At 36.8% G+C, this 17771-nt stretch overlaps 1 protein-coding gene across 3 annotated transcripts in view; it reads left to right on the top strand.

The window, feature by feature from the left end:
* Positions 1-17771, top strand: part of TXNRD1 (thioredoxin reductase 1) — a 76460-nt gene that overhangs the window by 24056 nt on the left and 34633 nt on the right. For all 3 annotated transcript variants that reach the window (XM_053583578.1, XM_053583579.1, XM_053583580.1), the window contains 8 exons: positions 1897-2016; positions 5165-5307; positions 5501-5616; positions 7853-8078; positions 10360-10452; positions 11279-11355; positions 11807-11963; positions 15825-15932. In XM_053583578.1, the coding sequence (XP_053439553.1) occupies positions 1897-2016; positions 5165-5307; positions 5501-5616; positions 7853-8078; positions 10360-10452; positions 11279-11355; positions 11807-11963; positions 15825-15932 (1040 nt within the window). The remainder of the gene's footprint in view (positions 1-1896; positions 2017-5164; positions 5308-5500; positions 5617-7852; positions 8079-10359; positions 10453-11278; positions 11356-11806; positions 11964-15824; positions 15933-17771) is intronic.

The raw sequence follows: 17771 nt of genomic DNA, 5'->3' as shown, positions 1-17771 counted from the left end.
AACATACTTCTTTCCTTTGAACTAAGTGAAGATGTTCTCAAGTTAAATGCTAAAAATTTAGGTCCTTTGGCACAGAATCAAAAAAGTAAAAACCTTATCCTCAAACTCTGAAGGTAAAATTTGAGTAATTTATTATATTTAGGAGCTTAATAACTAAAAATTTTAACTTCTTATCTATGGATTTCTGTTTTAAATCTTCCTCCTACCTTCAACAAGAATTAGAACCAGATACCTTGCTGCTTCTGAGTCTTGGTGAATCATATGTTTATTATTCGTTTATTTAACAAGTATTTATTGAACATATACTATGAGCCAGGGTCATGGGATATAGCAGTGAACACGATACACACAGAGTTCCTGCCCTTGTGAAGCTTACACTCCACAGTGCCACTCTGATGGCGTTCTGCTCAGAGGACTGATGGAGTCCACTGCTGTCTCGCGCTCATTTTGGCCACCTCCCCACCTGCCTGCATATTGTTTTAATGAAAACAAGCTATTATACTTATCATATTCTTTAAGTTTAGGGATGGTTAACCTTTTCTAGGGGATGAGGGGAGTCAGGAGTCCTTGAGAATCTAAGAGAAATAATCAAAAGGTATAGGCTACCTCCTTTAAAGAAATGTACACATACGCTAAATTTTAAATGTAGTTTTAGACCCACTGAATTCTAGGTCCAATTATAAGAACCTCTTTATCAGGTATTCTGTGCATAGATTCAACGGCACAGATATGGTATAGATGCTCCTCAAATTATGGTGGGGTTGTGGCACGGATAAAGCCAGTGTAAGTTGAAAATAGCCTAAGTTCAAACTGCATGTAAAGTTCATGCTTGTAATCCCAGTGCTTTAGAAGGCTCAGGTAAGAGAATTGCTTGAGGCGAAGAGTTTCAGAATAGCCTGGGCAACATAGGCAGACCCTGTTGAAATGAAAAAATTAATCAGGTCTGGTGGTGTGTGCCTGTACTCCTAGCTGCTTGGAAGGCTGAGGCAGAAGGAACCCTTGAGTCAAAGGCTGATGTTACAGTGAGCCATCCTGGGCAACAGAGGAAGAGAGCAAGTCCTTGTCCTTAGCTCAGCCCAGACTACTTTATTTTTTTATTTTTTTATTCTTTATTTTTTAGTTTTTCCTTACCTTTTCTTTTTGTTGAGGTAGTTAAAATTTTAATGTGTAGTTTATTGTAAGGATTGATAAGGTCTTTCAGATTGAGGCAGAGAGCAGCAATGCTGTCCCCCAGTCCCACACCTCTGCCCTCTACTGATCAACTTTATTTCTTGGCGGGATGACTTCCTTTGCTCCACAGTCCACATGGGTGGTAGAATAGTGCCATCCAGATTCCCAGCTTCAAAAGTTGCAATTCCTGCCATGTACTGGCGGGACTCTTTAGCCCAGACTACTTTAAACATGCTCAGAACACTTTAACATTAACCTGCAGTTGGGAAAAGTCATCTAACACAAAGCCTGTTTTATAATAAGGCACTGAATATCTCATGTAATTTATTGAACACTGTACTGAAAGTAAAATAGAGAATGGTTGTATGGGTATAATTATAAAGTTGAAAAATTAGAAGTAAAACCAACTGTGGGCCATCTGTGTAGGGTTATGCATAGTGTAAAACTTCAATTCTGGGATCTTTTCAGCAATCAATTTTGTGTCTTTGAAATACATGGAAATCTGCCCCCTTTTTTTGTTTTGTTTTAGGATGATGTTATTGTGTTTGGTAAATAAAGCTCTCTGAACTTAGAAACATCACGAGATCTAGGAATAAACTTACATAAACAGAACTGGGCACATTAAACAAATAAAATACGATGTTTTATGGAATTGTAATAACCATTGACCTTTTTCTTTGAAGCCTTGGAAAGCAGTCTATAAACTGATTTCTCTGTGTTTTGCAGGTCTTGGAGGAACATGTGTAAATGTGGGCTGCATACCTAAAAAATTAATGCACCAAGCAGCTTTGTTAGGACAAGCCCTACAAGATTCCCGAAACTATGGATGGAAAGTTGATGAGATGGGTATGAAAGAAGCAACTCTTCTGCTTGTGCTTTTAGGAGTTTGAGCTCTAATCTTGGAATGTACTTTTCATTTTTATTAAAGCTAACAAATACTCTGGGAGTTTTTATTGTTTACATTTTTTATGAATAAAATCACTGTAGTTATCCTTTGTCAGTTAGTTACTGTAGTAACAATAGATATTGCTCTTGGAGTATGGTGTTTCTTTTCTTTTTTTTTTTTTTTTTGAGATAGATTCTCACCCTGGGTAGAGGACTGTGGAGTCATAGCTCATGGCAATCTCAATCTTTTGGGCTTGAGCAATTCTCCTGCCTCAAGCTCCCGAGTAGCTGGGACTACAGGTACCTGCCACTACTCCCAGCTAGTTTTTCTATTTTTAGTAGAGACAGGGTCTCGTTTTTGCTCAGGCTGGTCTCAAATTCCTCAGTTCAAGCAATCAACCCACTGAAGCCTTCCATAGGGCTAGGATTCCAGGCATGAGCCACCACATGGGCTGAAAACCAGAATTTTTTTTTTTTTTTGAGACAGAGTCTCTATGTCACCCAGCTCACAGCAACCTCCAACTCTTGGGCTTAACGTGATTCTCTTGCCTCAGCCTCCCAAGTAGCTGGGACTACAGGCGCCTGCTACAATGCCCGGTTATTTTTTTGTTGCAGTTGTCATTGTTTATCTGGCCTGGGCTGGGTTTAAACCCTCCTGCCTTGGTGTATGTGGCCGGCGCCCTAACAACTGAGCTACAGGCGCTGAGCCCAGAATTTTTTCAAATAAGTTCATGTATAGTTTTTGTAAGAAATTATAAAATGTTTGTAATTTGCAAGAACGTACTAACTGCATTTGCTTTCTTGTGAAGCTGTTGCATTTTTCTCTTTCCAAAGAAGTCTGTTTCAGCATCTGGTATTTGTGGGGAGTGATGATTGTTTATGGAGGGGGCGATTAAACTTTGTTGGATTAAAAATATTAGAGTAAGGGACAACTTACCTTTCACTAGGGCATACACAACTCAAAACATTGCTTAATCTTTTTTTTTTTAAAGTGGTTTCAAAAAAGAAATTGTTTCCTTGAAAGTCATATAAACATATGGGCACCGTACACTACTGCGTTGACATTACTTGTAAAAGCCCTTCCCTATAAAAGATTAGTTTTTGACAGGGTAAAATGAAAGATCCAAATTTAATTGTGAAGGGATTTACTTTTTTCAAGTTAAATACGAATTTTTAGACCTGTTCTGAATACATTGAATTTATTTTTAACCAGTTTATTATGTAAGTAGTTTTTTCTTGCATACTTAGTAAATGTATGCAATTAAAAAAAAAATTTAATGTACCCTAGAGGCCCCAGACAAGTTGGAGAGGGAATTGTTAATTTTTAGAAAGTAGATTGCATTATCTGGTAGGAGAAGAAAGTGAGGCTTGGCCCAGCTTCATGACTAATTATTAACATAGTTCACTCTGTGAACTATCTATAGGGGTTGAGAGTGAAACTCCAACCCCTATAGATTTCAGATTTACAGACTGTAGAGAATTTGAGGGAAAATATTACAGCCAGTAGGTAGGATAAACTATTTTGTGGCTTTTCAGATTTTAACAGTTTATAAAATAAAAAAATATGACAAATACATGCTTTGAAAAATTTTGCTTCTACTCAAACTCGTTAGGCTTCCTTTGATGCGTCTTCCCATTTAAAAATACTACTACTACTTATTCCCAAGTCTGGAATCTTTGAAAATCAGTTACCTTAAAGTTTTCTTAAATTGCTCACATCTATTTGCTTAGACCCTTATGAGAGAGAGACATATAAAAATAAATTTGGTAAAATGTTGGTAAATATTGCAGCTAGATGACTGGCACATGCATGAGTCAGGTACTATTCCTGGTACAGAAACAGCGATTCCTGCCTTTAAAAAAAAATAATGATGGTAGAAAGAGGCCAGGCAAGCTGGGCCAGGCTCCCTACAGCCCTTCCCACTACGAGGCACCGAGTTCTTCTACCACCACAAGCACAGTGGCCTCGGCAGTTATTTATTTTTTAATTGAACTAATCTCTTATGTTTGCTCTGGTTCTAACATTTTGTGGTCAGATGAATGAAAAGTCATGATCTGTTCTATAGAAGGCCACAAACCTGTCATTTAGGTTTGTCATTTGGCGGTTAGGTGTCACCACTTGGTTTCACCACTTACTGTTTGGCCAAGCTGCTCAACTACTGAATTGGAGACTCAGATTTCCTCATTCCCCTGAGAGAGATTGTTAGTATGTATTTTCTTATTCCCTCTGTACCACCCCTTCCCCAGGACCTGCCTTCATAAGCCTACTATTGTGGTGTATTTACCCATACCAATAATAATAAGGAATTGATTACTAAATGACAAAAGGTTGATTTTTATTCATTAACATTTTGGAATTTAGTAATACTTTAGTGCCCTAAGGATCACCTAATTAAATGATTAATTATGATAGAATAAAAATATTTTTCTTTTTGATTGGATTGAAGTCTGAGGAGAAATGAAATATAAGACTCTTAAAATTCCCTGTCTAAATGAGGAGTCAATGAATTTTTCCTGTAAAAGACCAGATAGTATTTTAGGCTTCTTGGACCATATGGTCTCTGTTGTAGCTACTCAACTTTGCCATTGTAGTGTAAAAGCAACCCTAGAAAATATGGAAATAAAGGAGCACGGCTGCATTTCAGGAAAACTTAATTTACAAAATGTTGATAGGCTATATTTGGCCCATAGTGTTATGATTTGCCAGCTCCTGGCATAAACTCTTAACTAGTTTAGCAACTCCAGACCTGGCTATATTAAAATCTCTTGGATTTTATTGCAAATACAGAATCTTAACCCTTAATATGCCCCAGCAATCAGTATATACAATCCAAACTAAAATTTTAGCTCATTTCTAGATAAAGAAGAAAAAGTTTATATAAGGTTATTTTAGTTTTGAGGATTGCCAGGAATCCTTGCATTGTTTAATTGCATGGTAGTCTTTGAGAAGGCAAAGAATATTTGAAGATAAAAAGAAGTATATATGCTCAAAATGAAAGATTTGTCCTTTTAGACTAAAATCTCTGCTGTTTGTATTTCCTTTGAGTAGTTATTGGGATTTTTGCCAGAAGTTGAAAAACTGAAAATTTTGTCTTATTTTCATATGCAGTTAAGCATGACTGGGAAAAAATGACAGAAGCTGTACAGAATCACATCAGCTCGCTGAACTGGGGCTACCGAGTAGCTCTACGGGAGAAAAAGGTGGTCTACGAGAATGCCTATGGGCAATTTATTGGTCCCCATAGGATTAAGGTAATCATGACATCCGAGTAGCTTTTTCTAATAATGCTTTGCTATTAGCTACTCAGTCTTAATAGGTCTTTCTTACTGTATTATCAAATTATGAGGGTCAAATGAGACGTAGTGAAGTGGATCTTGTTAACTGTAAAGTTTACAGTTTTAAGGGTAATCACTTACTAAAGTTTTTGTATTGGTTCCTTTGTAGGCAACAAATAATAAAGGCAAAGAAAAAATTTATTCAGCAGAGAGATTTCTCATTGCCACTGGTGAAAGGCCGCGTTACTTAGGCATCCCTGGTGACAAAGAATACTGCATCAGCAGGTAAGAAAAAAAAGCAGAGGAGGATGGAAAGCCCATTGTGGATTTTGCTTTTGCTGTTTTCTTCAAACCCAGTGAGTCCTTTTCTTGAACCTCAGAGTTTTTTTTGCCACATTTTGTCCTCTCTGGGTAGGGACAGGGGTCTGAGAAAAAGTGAAAAAGTAAAAATTATTTTAAATGAGAACATTGAAAAAATTGAAAACTCCAAGCGTTGGTGATCTTACCACATAAAGTTAATATTACTATCAATATATATAGATCTATACTTAATGTACATTTTTATTTGTGTGTTGTATGTCAGTATATAATAAATAAAACAAATGGATATCTGTGAATACTTCGTAAAATAAATATGATACATTTAATTTTTCTTTTTTTTTTTTTTTTGTTGAGACAGAGTCTCACTGTGTTGCCATTGGTAGAGTGCCCTGGTGTTCCAGGTCACAGCAACCTCAAACTCTTGGGCTTACGCAACTCTCTTGCCTCAGTCTCCCAAGTAGCTGGGACCACTAGTGCTTGCCACAATGCCCAGCTATTTTTTGTTGCAATTGTCATAGCTGTTTTTAGCTGGCCCAGGCCGGGTTCAAACCCGCCACCCTTGGTGTACGTCGCTGGTGCCAAGCCACATTTAGTTTTTCAAAAAGTAGGATCATGTGTTACCTATTAACACTTGCACAATGAATACTAGAAGAATTTGAGGCTGGCAGGCCATTTAGATTTATCAGACTCTACTCAGCTATAAGAATGGTTACAGTGTCAGTGTTGAAGGACTTTCTGAAATAAGTGAATCAAGCAAGGAAGTTTTGTTGTATGGTTTATTTTTGCCCTGTAAGTGGTAATCCTGCTGACATTGTTCAGGAATTTTAAATTATGAAATTATTAAAACAAGATTGTTGATAAATATGTCCCTTAGGAAAAAGCAAATAGCCAATGTATTCAGTACTAATATGAAGCTAGTAGATGATCTACTACACACATAAGAGAAAAACTCAGTTCAATTCAAGCTGGGAGGAGAAGGAACCGGGGAGGGAGGGAAGAGGATTGGTGTGTTCCCACTTAATGGGCACATCGTAGGGGCGTATGGCACATCTTCTGGGTGCAGGACACTATAACCTAACAAATGCAGATATTGTGGCCTAGTCGTTCATACCTCCACATTAACCTGAAATTTAAAAAATATATGTCCTCTTAGCTGTTTTTTGTCTATGATTTGTTTATGATTGTATTATGAATTACTCATCTCCTTCAGGCCCCTTTTTTTCTTTGGAAATACGATTTTATCCCTGTGTCTTATCCAGGAGCAACCCAGATGGCAGCTGCTGTCATTGCTGTCTTGGAGGAAATCTCTTAGTCCATTTAGGCTGCTATGACAAAATATCATAAATTGGGTGGCTTATACAGAACAGAGATTATTTCTCACAGTTCTGGGGCTGGGAAGTAGAAGATGAAGGAGCTGTCAGATTTGGTGTCCTAGAAGGGCCCTCTTCCCCGTTCATGGGCAGTGCCTTTTCACTGTGTCCTTACATGGTGGAAGGGGGTGAAGGGGCTTTCTGAGGTCTCCTTTTTATAAGGACATAAACCCCATTTATGAGAACTTTGCCCTCATGACTTAATCAATTCCCAAAGGCTCCATCACTTAATACCATCACCTTGGGATCTAGGACTTCAATTTATGAATTTTGGGAGCACAAACAGGCCATAGCAGGCTGTCTTGTATTTTTAGAAACTCATTCTCTAACAATGCTTTTATGATCTACGTCTTATATATTCCTAACTCGAGTAGAAGTTTTTGTCTCGTTTGACTTTTTATATTACAAAAATAAGACACTGAAAGTTTTTCTCCACCCTTCTCCCCACTCTGGATAATTGATATTTTAGTTGAGAAGTAACAGGTTTTTCAACTCAGAGCTGAGTGATAGATTGAGGGTAGGGGTTTGGGTTTGCAAATATATGATTTATTCCAAAAAGTTCACAATAGTTTTATGTGATTTGGATTTGGACCAGTATCTGAAGTTACATGGTTTGCTATGTGTAGCCATGGGTAACTTGAGCAAATGAGTAGCCAGAAAGGGACAGCATCCAGGACCTTAGATACTCTCATATGTTATTTGCGTAGCTAATGGAACGTTTATAATCTTATAGTATTTTGTTCTTAAGAAAGTAAAAATATTTACTTTGATTTGATCATTATTCATTATCACATTTTCCCCTCTTATCTCATTTGTCTTTAACTTTTCAGTGATGATCTTTTCTCCTTACCTTACTGCCCGGGTAAGACCCTCGTGGTTGGAGCATCCTATGTTGCTTTGGAATGTGCTGGATTTCTCGCTGGTGTTGGTTTAGACGTCACTGTTATGGTACGGTCCATTCTTCTTAGAGGATTTGACCAGGACATGGCCAACAAAATTGGTGAACACATGGAAGAACATGGCGTCAAGTTTATAAAACAATTTGTACCAGTCAAAGTAAGTGGGGTTGTCTGTAGGTCTGTTGGTTCTATACTAATACTAAAAGGCAAGAGGAGAGTTGAGCTGGTGGTAGAAGCATCGTCTTAGCATTGTAAACCGTCCGGAATGCTGTGATTCCTCCTCTTGTGTATACTGGTATATTAAGTTGTACCTGCCCACCACCCAAATAGCTTTTTTCTTTATAGATTAATATTTTCTTACTTTGTCAACTTTTTTAATCTTTAGTTCTCTTCTGTTAAATGAAAATCTTTCAATAAAACTGACAAAATTTATCACTTAGTATATTTAGTATATCTTCTTCATACTAATAGATAATTGTTCTACAGTACAGGGATTATTTTGTTAAAGTTAAGTTGTCATTTAAAAGGTAATTTCTTAATGGGTTAACTTGAGTTCTTTGCATAACTGTGAATGTTCAGTGCTGATACACAAGAGGAAGAGGTCTGGGGAGAATGAACTGGATTCAAATACTGTTCATACTCTCATATGTTATTTGCATAGCTAATGGAATAAATTATATGAATTCAGGAGAGTTATTGCTATATGAATTTAGGAGAGTTATTTAACCTCTCAAAAGCTCAGTTTCTTCTGTAAAATGAGGTTGATAGTAACATCTATCTGAGAGTTCATGTTAAGTTTGCATTAGCCAATACTTACAAAGTAATTAGAACAGTACTTAGCAGACAGTAAGTCTAAAGCAATTCTAATAATACTGTAAAGATTAAGTAGCAAATTTCCTAGGAATTATTAGTGCTTGATTACTGTAGCTGTTTTTTTAGGGAGTAAAGGCATGCATATACCTATATGTTATGTTTATATTAGAACTATAATTAGAAAATAGCTGGGAGCAGCTCAAGGAGTAGGGCACTGGCCCCATATACCAGAAGTGGCAGGTTCAAACCTGGCCCTGGCTAAAAACTGCAAAAAAAAAAAAAAAAGAAAGAAAGAAAATAGCTGTATGTATATGATGTGCTAACATTTGGGGTCCTCTTGAAAATCTGGTGGACTACACCTAGTAAAACAGGGTCACCAGGGTTTCTCATTCTCACAGCTGGACATTAAACTCTTGTATATTATTTGTTCAGAAAGTAACTTGAATATAAGTAGTCTTTGGTGGAGAGAGGGGAGAGAATGCATTTTGGACAGAGAATATAGTATGTCCAGAAAGACTCTGTGGGGAGGAAAATTGTTCTAAATATGTAAAGGTCTGACTGCAGCACAAAAGTGAGTTACAAGAGAGGTGGGATGAGGCCCTTTTTGTTTACCGTTTTGAAACAAATCTTAAGATATGGGCCAATTTAGCTCTTTTCCAAAGATGAGAACATTTTAATATAAATTAAACAGGAAAGATTTTTCTTAGAGAGGTTTAATTATATAAGAAGGGAAGGAATTCAAGAAAATAAATCTTTACTATTTATTGATGTTGAAAAGAAAGTGACCCTTGACAATTTCCCCAAATAGACTCATCCTATTTTAAAGGTAGTCTCCTAGGAAATATTTTATACGCTGTTATTCAGAGAAAAGGATAACTACATGCTTAACAAAGCTTCTAGGCGATGGGGTTTCTTAAGTCATTGTTACCTGGTTGACATTTTTGTGTAGTAGGTTGGTGTAGTCCTTCTCATTTGCCATAGTACCAGGGCCAAGGCTTGCTCATTCTTTACTATACATCCTTAGAACCCTAGTGGTGACAATCACACACACCTCCTACCCTGTTTCCCCGAAAATAAGATAGTGTCTTATTTTAAGGTGTGCTCCCAAAGATGCGCTAGGTCTTATTTTCAGGGGACGTCTTATCTTTCCTCTAAGTAGGTCTTATTTTTGGAGGATGTCTTATCTTCGGGGAAACAGGGTAGTCTACCATGACTGTTACCTGTTATCTGTATCATTATTGAGGAACTCCAATATCGAGTCTCCTTGTCAATGAATGCTGAACGTCTATTGTCAAAAGCAAATCTCTGAATTTGGGTAACAGTGGCTCTCCATGGGATTAATGGTTCTGGATGAATGATAAGATAAGAAAAACAGTCACTGGTTTGATCTTTGGGATCACAGTGTGCTTTCTCTGGCTTTCTTCTTTTCCCACTTTCTTCTCTGAGTTGTATTATTTGAGAATTATTTGAAAGGAAGGGAGAATAAGTGAGGGACATAGCTCATAAAAGAGCTCTGAAGCAAGATTTTATGTTTTAACTTTGGGTTAACAAGATAGAGGGGAAGCTACACTTACCCCCCTTGATAAATGCCTTTATTTCAAGGTAAAACTTTATCACTTTTATAGGTTGAACAAATTGAAGCAGGGACACCAGGCCGACTCAGGGTGATAGCTCAGTCCACCCATAGTGAGGAAACCATTGAAGGAGAATATAATACGGTAAGAGTGGGCTTGGGTCAACACCGTATCAGAAAGCAGATAAAATACTTATTTCGTACTTAGAATGATTGTTAAATATTTCTAAAATGCACTGCTTTCATGCCCATTCTAAGCTATGTTAATAACTTATGATATTAAAATTAATTCTTGTGCAAGGATGGCTTTAGAGTTTTTCCACTGTAACTTAAAATATTGTCAAATAACTATACATAGGCACCAAAATTTTTAATGAGCTAGGAATTTGTTTTTTTTTTTTTTTAATTGAGACAGAGTCTTACTTTGTCACCCTCGATAGAGTGCTGTGGCATTATTCTCTTGCCTCAGCCTACCTAGTAGCTGGGACTATAGGTGCCTGCCACAATGCCTGGCTATTTTTGTTGTTGTTTAGCAGGCCTGGGCTGAGTTTGAACCCACCAGCCCTGAAGCATGTGGCTGGCACCCTAACCACTGAGCTATGGGCACCTGGCCATGAGCTAAGATTTCTGTCCCATGTTCTTCCCTTTCGTCTCTCTAGCTACCACTTAAAAATATGTAAGTGAATTCAGTCATAGGCTATGCTGGTTTTGTCTTTGAACTTGGATGGCTTTATTAAGGAATTATTAACTCTTTTAATAAGAAATAAAAAATGATTTCTGCTATATAACATTCAAAGGATTTTTTTCATAAAGACTTTATTTAAACTTTGGCTTTATTTTCTTTATGAAATATTTATTTCCAGATTTAGAAAATGAAATTAGATTTGTTGAATAAGCAGAGAAAAATGTGGTTAAGTAATTCATGCAAAGCCTTTTTGTTGATAGTCACTGATACATTAGTAATTTTTCAGGTATTGCTGGCAATAGGAAGAGACGCTTGCACAAGAAAAATTGGCTTGCATACTGTGGGAGTGAAGATAAATGAAAAGTAAGAAAAAGTCTTTATTACATCATTTTGAATATTCAGTTATTTACTGCCTTGATCAATTCTAGAGTGTTAGATTTTTCAAGTTAATTTTATTATAGTTAGAGAGTTCCCCTTTTAGGTTCAGCCTAGAAAACTCTTCTTCCTGTGCTTTTCACATTAGTATTCCCTGTTGTTTTCTTTTTTTCTCTTTGGTTATTATTATTTAGCATCCTCAGTTTTAACCACTCTGTTACAGTTCTAAAATTCTGGTTTTTATAGTTTTCATATTTCTTCAATTTTTCAAAATAGTAGCCGGAATTGTCAGGAGGCTTTTTGGTTCCTCTCAGCAATTTTGTTACGTTTTTAATGCCTTCAGCTAGAGTTATAGGTTGGAGCTTCCTTGGGAGAAAGGGGATTTTGTTTTAATTAGTAGTGGTAATTGATTATGATTTTTAACTGGATAAATTTACAGAACTGGAAAAATTCCTGTCACAGATGAAGAGCAGACCAACGTGCCTTACATCTATGCCATTGGCGATGTGTTGGAGGGTAAGATGGAACTCACCCCAGTAGCAATCCAGGCAGGACGACTGCTGGCTCAGAGGCTCTATGCTGGTTCCACTGTCAAGGTGAGTGTTGTGGCTGTCACCCACTAGATACTGTTAATAATACTCCCACTTCCCTACATAGGGGTAGTTGGGAAGTTTTCCAGGTCTTAAATAATTTAGTTATTTTGATCATGGGATCCTGCTTTATTCCAAACAAGACATTATTGCAATTGCTATTCCTTTGTGACTTTATTATAAAAATTGTTGTTCTTGGAATCACACACTATGAATAAGAAGAACTTTTGATTAGTCAAGTTTTAGCACTGTTACATTCCATGTATTATACTCTTAACCATTGGGTTTTACATCACTTTCATTATTACCAACATATAATGATTTTTAAGTTTTTTTATAGCATCTATGTAGGTTATAAAAGGATTTGGGAATGTAGGTAATGGTGTCAGTATGCAGAGCAGCTTAAACTGCTCTTCAGAACTTATTATCCCATCCTTTCTAAAAAATCCTTTCATCTTAGAATGTTGAATGTGTTAAATGTTGTATTAGTGTTTCAAAATGACTTTTTTTTTTTTTTCTGAGACAAGAGTCTCACTTGGTCAACCTTGGTAGAGTGGTGTGGCATCTTAGCTCACAGCAACCTCAAACTTTTGTTCAAGTGATCCTTTTGCCTCAGCCTCCCAAGTAGCTGGGACTATAGGTGCCCTCCACAATGCCCAGCTGTTTTTCAGAGATGGGGGTCTTACTCTGGTGCAGATTGGTCTCAAACTTCTGATCTCAGGCAATCCACCTACCTCCACCTCCCAAGTGCTGGGACTTATAGGCGTGAGCCATTGTGCCCAGTGTTTTTTTTTTTCTTTCAGAGACAGAATCTCACTTTATCGCCCTCGGTACATAGAGTGCGGTGGCGTCACAGCTCACAGCAACTTTTAACTCTTGGGCTTAGGTGATTCTCTTGCCTCAGCCTCCTGAGTAGCTGGGATTACAGGCGCCCACCACAATACCCGGCTATTTTTTTGTTGCATTTTGGCCGGGGCCAGGTTCCAACCCACCACCCTCCATATATGGGGCCGCCGCCCTACTCACTGAGCCACAGGCACCACCGCAGCCAGTGTTTTAAAGTGACTTTTTAAAGTCAGTTTAGGAAATTAAAACTCTTCAGTATGTTTCATAGGACTAGATGCCCAGAAAAGAATAAATATGGCTGGGCTGTGCCTGTGCCTAAAGGAGCAGGGCACCAGCCCCATATACCAGAGGTGGCGGGTTCAAACCAGGCCCCGGCCAAAAATAAAAAAATAAAAAGAATAAATATGGCTTAACTTTTTAAAAAGGATTCTGAAAACAATAATTGTAAAAGAATATTTTCCCTACCCATTTTCCTCTAGTATAAAACATCATGGATCAATTTTGGTTTTCAGTAATGGAAACCTCATCAGAATGATGCTAATCAGATTTTTTTGTGACTTGAAGTTATTTTTTTATAGCATAATAAAGTATTATATTTTGAAATTAACAGATTAGAGGTAAAAAAAAAAAAAAAAAGATTTTGAATACCAGATTGATTATCCTGGGAGTAGTCAGTTGTTTCATTCATATTAGGGCTCATACTAATTTTTTTGTTTTTTTTTTTAAGACAGGGTCTCACTATGTTGCCCTCCGTTGAGTGCTGTAGCATCACAGCTCACAGCAACCTCAAGCTCTTGGGCTTAAGCAATTCTCTTACCTCAGCCTCCCAAGGAGCTAGGACTATAGGCACCCGCCACAGTACCCAGCTACTTTTTGGTTGTAGTTGTCATTGTTGTTTGGCAGGCCTGGGCTGGATTCAAACCTGCCAGCTCCAGTGTATGTGGCCAGTGCCCTAGCCACTGAGCTACAGGCGCCAAGCCTAGGGTTCATACTATTATTGGTAATAAATTTACTTAATAACAAGACTGCCTCTTTGAGTTACATCTTGTATTCATTGGTATAATTGTTTAGTATCTGTTAAGCCAAGAAAAGGTATTTAGAAATATAGCTTGAGGCTCCGCACCGGTGGCTCAAGTGGTTAAGGTGCCAGCCACATATACCTGAGCTGGCGGGTTCAAATCCAGTCCGGGCCAGCCACACAACAATGACAACTACAACCAAAAAATAGCTGGGCGTTGTGGTGGGCGCCTATAGTCCCAGCTACTTGGGAGGCAGAGGCAAGAGAATCGCTTGAGCCCAGGACTTTGAGGTTGCTGTGAGCTGTGATGACACAGCACTCTACCCAAGGCAACAGCATGAGGCTCTGTCTCAAAAAAAAAAAAGAAAGAAAGAAATATAGCTTGAGATTGAGATACATTTATTTAATTTGTTCTTGAATTTATATCTTTGTGGTTTCCTAAACCAGAAAGAGATATAATAGAATTTCCATGGTTGACCACTCCTAAAGTTGACCTAATTTTCATAGATTGAACATATTAGTACAGGAGGCCTAGTTCCTTATATTGACCACCTCTGTGTGTGGACTAGTTTGTTACAGTCCCTAGGGTAGTCAGCTTACAGTTCTACTGGATATTTTTTCATAGTTCACATTAGTGTATTACAGATTCTGAGAAATCTGATAGTAGAGAATCCTGTTTGCTTAATTCACCTTTTTTTTTTTTTTTTGAGACTCACTATATTGCCCTCAGTATAATGCCGTGGCGTCACAGCTCACAGCAACCTCAAACTCTTGGGTTTAAGTAATTCTCTTGCCTCAGCCTCCCAAGTAGTTGGGACTACAGGCGTCTGCACAATGCCTGGCTATTTTTGTTGCAATTGTCATTGTTGTTTAGCTGGCCCGAGTTGGTTTCATACCCACCAGCCTTGGTGTACGTGGCTGGTGCCATAACCACTGTGCTACTGGCGCTGAGCCTTAATTCACCTTTTTAAGAACCCTTTTGTCATCTACACCTATTAACATCATACCATAGGCTTTGAAAAATAGTGTCGTAAGTCTTAACCATTTTTTCCCATATGGTCCTTGTCATTGTAATGGCTTCATAGTGTTACATTGAAAATATTACTGCAGAGTCACTTCTCAATTGTGGAAATTTTAAAGGCACTCCAGCATTGCCACTATTGAGTACCACAGCAATGCTCAAGTAATAGATGCCGCCTTTTCTATATAATAAGTTATTATTAAATTAGTATTATATATTATAGTATAACATAATAATATGATATATTGTTATATACTGTAGAACTTCTGTAAGTTCACCACCTAAGGGACTATAGTTGATCAACGTAAGGAACTAAGCCTACTATACCGATATGTATACATGTGGTGCATGTCTGGTTTATGAAAATTAGGTCAACTTAAGGAGGTGGTCAACTATGAAGGTTTTACAGTATGTTAAATTATGATAATATATTATTTGCAATCTTACTGTAGATTTCTGAAGATAAAATTATTGGGCTAGAAGTATAAAATTCTTTTGTGGCTCTTAATATGGATTACCTAGTTGATGTTCTTTAGAAAGCTGTTAATTTTTCTCGCTAAAAATATGAGACTGTCAGCAGTGAGTACAACAGTATTGTACTGGGCAGTGTTATTAAGGGGAGACAAAGCGTGCCGTTGTTAGTGACATTAGTTGGTAGATGGATGGACTAATATACAAAATTTAACACATTCAACATTCTAAGATAGGAGAAGCCACATGAAATCTTTTTTTTTTATCATCAGTTTTACCATACTTCAAACTTCTAAAACTTTCCTTATAAGTTAATGATTCTCAATCTTGTACAATCAATATCCAAGATGGGGATTTTACATACTTTGGGTAGAAATTTATTAGTCTGCTTTTCTGTCTCAGTTTTGAACTTCTTTATACTTGATGTCAGCTAGAAGGCTGAGAAGTGATTAATTTTGAACTTTCTTGAGTGTACTTTTTTTAAAGTTATGACTCTTCCATTTTTAAACAGTGTGACTATGAAAATGTTCCAACAACTGTATTTACTCCTTTGGAATATGGTGCTTGTGGCCTTTCTGAAGAGAAAGCTATCGAAAAATTTGGGGAAGAAAATATTGAGGTAAGTTCTTCTTTTCTAATTTTCTCCTAGGTTAAATTACTATTTTTTGTTCAAAATTTTAAAGTAATTCCACGTGTGCAGAAAAGTTGAAAAATAGTACAAAGGTCCAGATTCAGTTATTGTTAACATTTTGCTCATTTGTCTCATATACTTTTAATATTTTTTTGTTTCTATGTCTGGTGCATGTTTGTGTCTATCTGCATTTTCTTTTCCTTGAACCATTTGAGTGTAAATTGAATGTTCCTTTACCCTTAAATATTTCATTGTGTGTTTCCTGTGAGCAAGATGTTTTCTTATGTAACCACAGTGGAGTTACCACTTTTAGGAAATTCAGTACTGATGCAATACTAAATACTTAATACCGATAACTACTGAATACTGATAAATACTGACATTATCTTTCATTTATTGACCCAGTAATAGTTTCTGTTACATTTCAAACCACATTATTAGTTTCTTTTGATCATGAAAACAGTTTTGTTGGAAATCTGAAAAATACAGAGAAATGAGCAGAAGGAAACTAAACATTAAGTACGTTTCTACTGCTCTGACCATTAGTATTACAATTGTCAGCATTTTCTTTCAATTCTCTAAAAACACCATTTTAAAAAACATAATAGTTCTAAGGAGTGCTATACTATAATTTGTTAACCCATGCTTTTATTAAGTAGTTTATAGTTTTCACTATTATAAATAGAATGGTAAACATCTTTATAATTCATTGTTTATTTCTCTGATTATTTGAAGTTATATTTTCTATCAAAAAGCATTTAAATTTTAAGGTTCTTAATATATCTTCCATATTTCTTCATAGATAATCTTTGACTTTTTAAATTTTGCTTTTTTTTATTGTTTTGCAAATTTTTGCTGTGCTTTCACAGGACACAGGGAGCTATACCAAAGCCAGGTTTTACTTTATTATCTGTTAGCTATGAAAACCATGTTATACCACTAAATAAAGTAGAAATAAACTAGTAATTAAAATAACTTAGAAGTTAACATGCATAATGTATTACATATGCATGTTAACTTTATTCTAATAATACATAACATTTTAGTTCTTTAATCTTAACCTATAAACAATAACAAAAAGTCACATATTCCTGCTTTGCAGACGGTGTCATCAATTGGCTAAAAATGTTTTTCACATCACTTAGAAGCACAGCAGATTTCTATAGCAAAACACCAAGCCAGAAGTCTTACATTTTAGTTTCCAGCTCTGCTACTCAAAGTGCCTGGGTCCTAGTGCCTTAATCTGGGCTATGGTTTCTTCAAATTTATTTCATTTTATTTTTTAATTGTTAAATCATGGCTGTGTACATTAGTGCAATCAAGGGGTACAAGGTGCTGGTTTCATATACAACCTGAAATATTCTCATCAAACTGTTCAACGTAGCCTGCATGGCATTTTCTTAGTTATTGTATGTAGACATTTGTATTCTGCATTTAGTAAGTTTCGCCTGTACCCATTCTAAGATGTACCTTAGGTGTGGCCCCACCCATTACCGTTCCTCCACCCTAACCTCCCCCCTCCCTTCCCCTTCCTTGGCCTGTTCCCCATATTCTTGTGCTATAGTTGGGTTATAGCCTTCGTGTGAAAGTTATAATTTAGCTTCATAGTAGGGCTGAGTATATTGGATACTTTTTCTTCCATTCCTGAAATACTTTGCTAAGAAGTATGTATTCCAGGTTCATCCATGTAAACATGAAAGAGGTAAAGTCTCCATCTTTCTTTAAGGCTGCATAATATTTCATGGTATACATGCACCACAATTTGCTAGTCCATTCGTGGGTCGATGGGCACTTGGGCTTCTTCCATGACTTAGCAATTGTGAATTG

Source organism: Nycticebus coucang, chromosome 3 (genome assembly GCF_027406575.1).
Source record: "Nycticebus coucang isolate mNycCou1 chromosome 3, mNycCou1.pri, whole genome shotgun sequence".
Lineage (NCBI taxonomy): Eukaryota > Metazoa > Chordata > Mammalia > Primates > Lorisidae > Nycticebus > Nycticebus coucang.
This window is presented reverse-complemented; position numbering and strand designations above follow the sequence as displayed.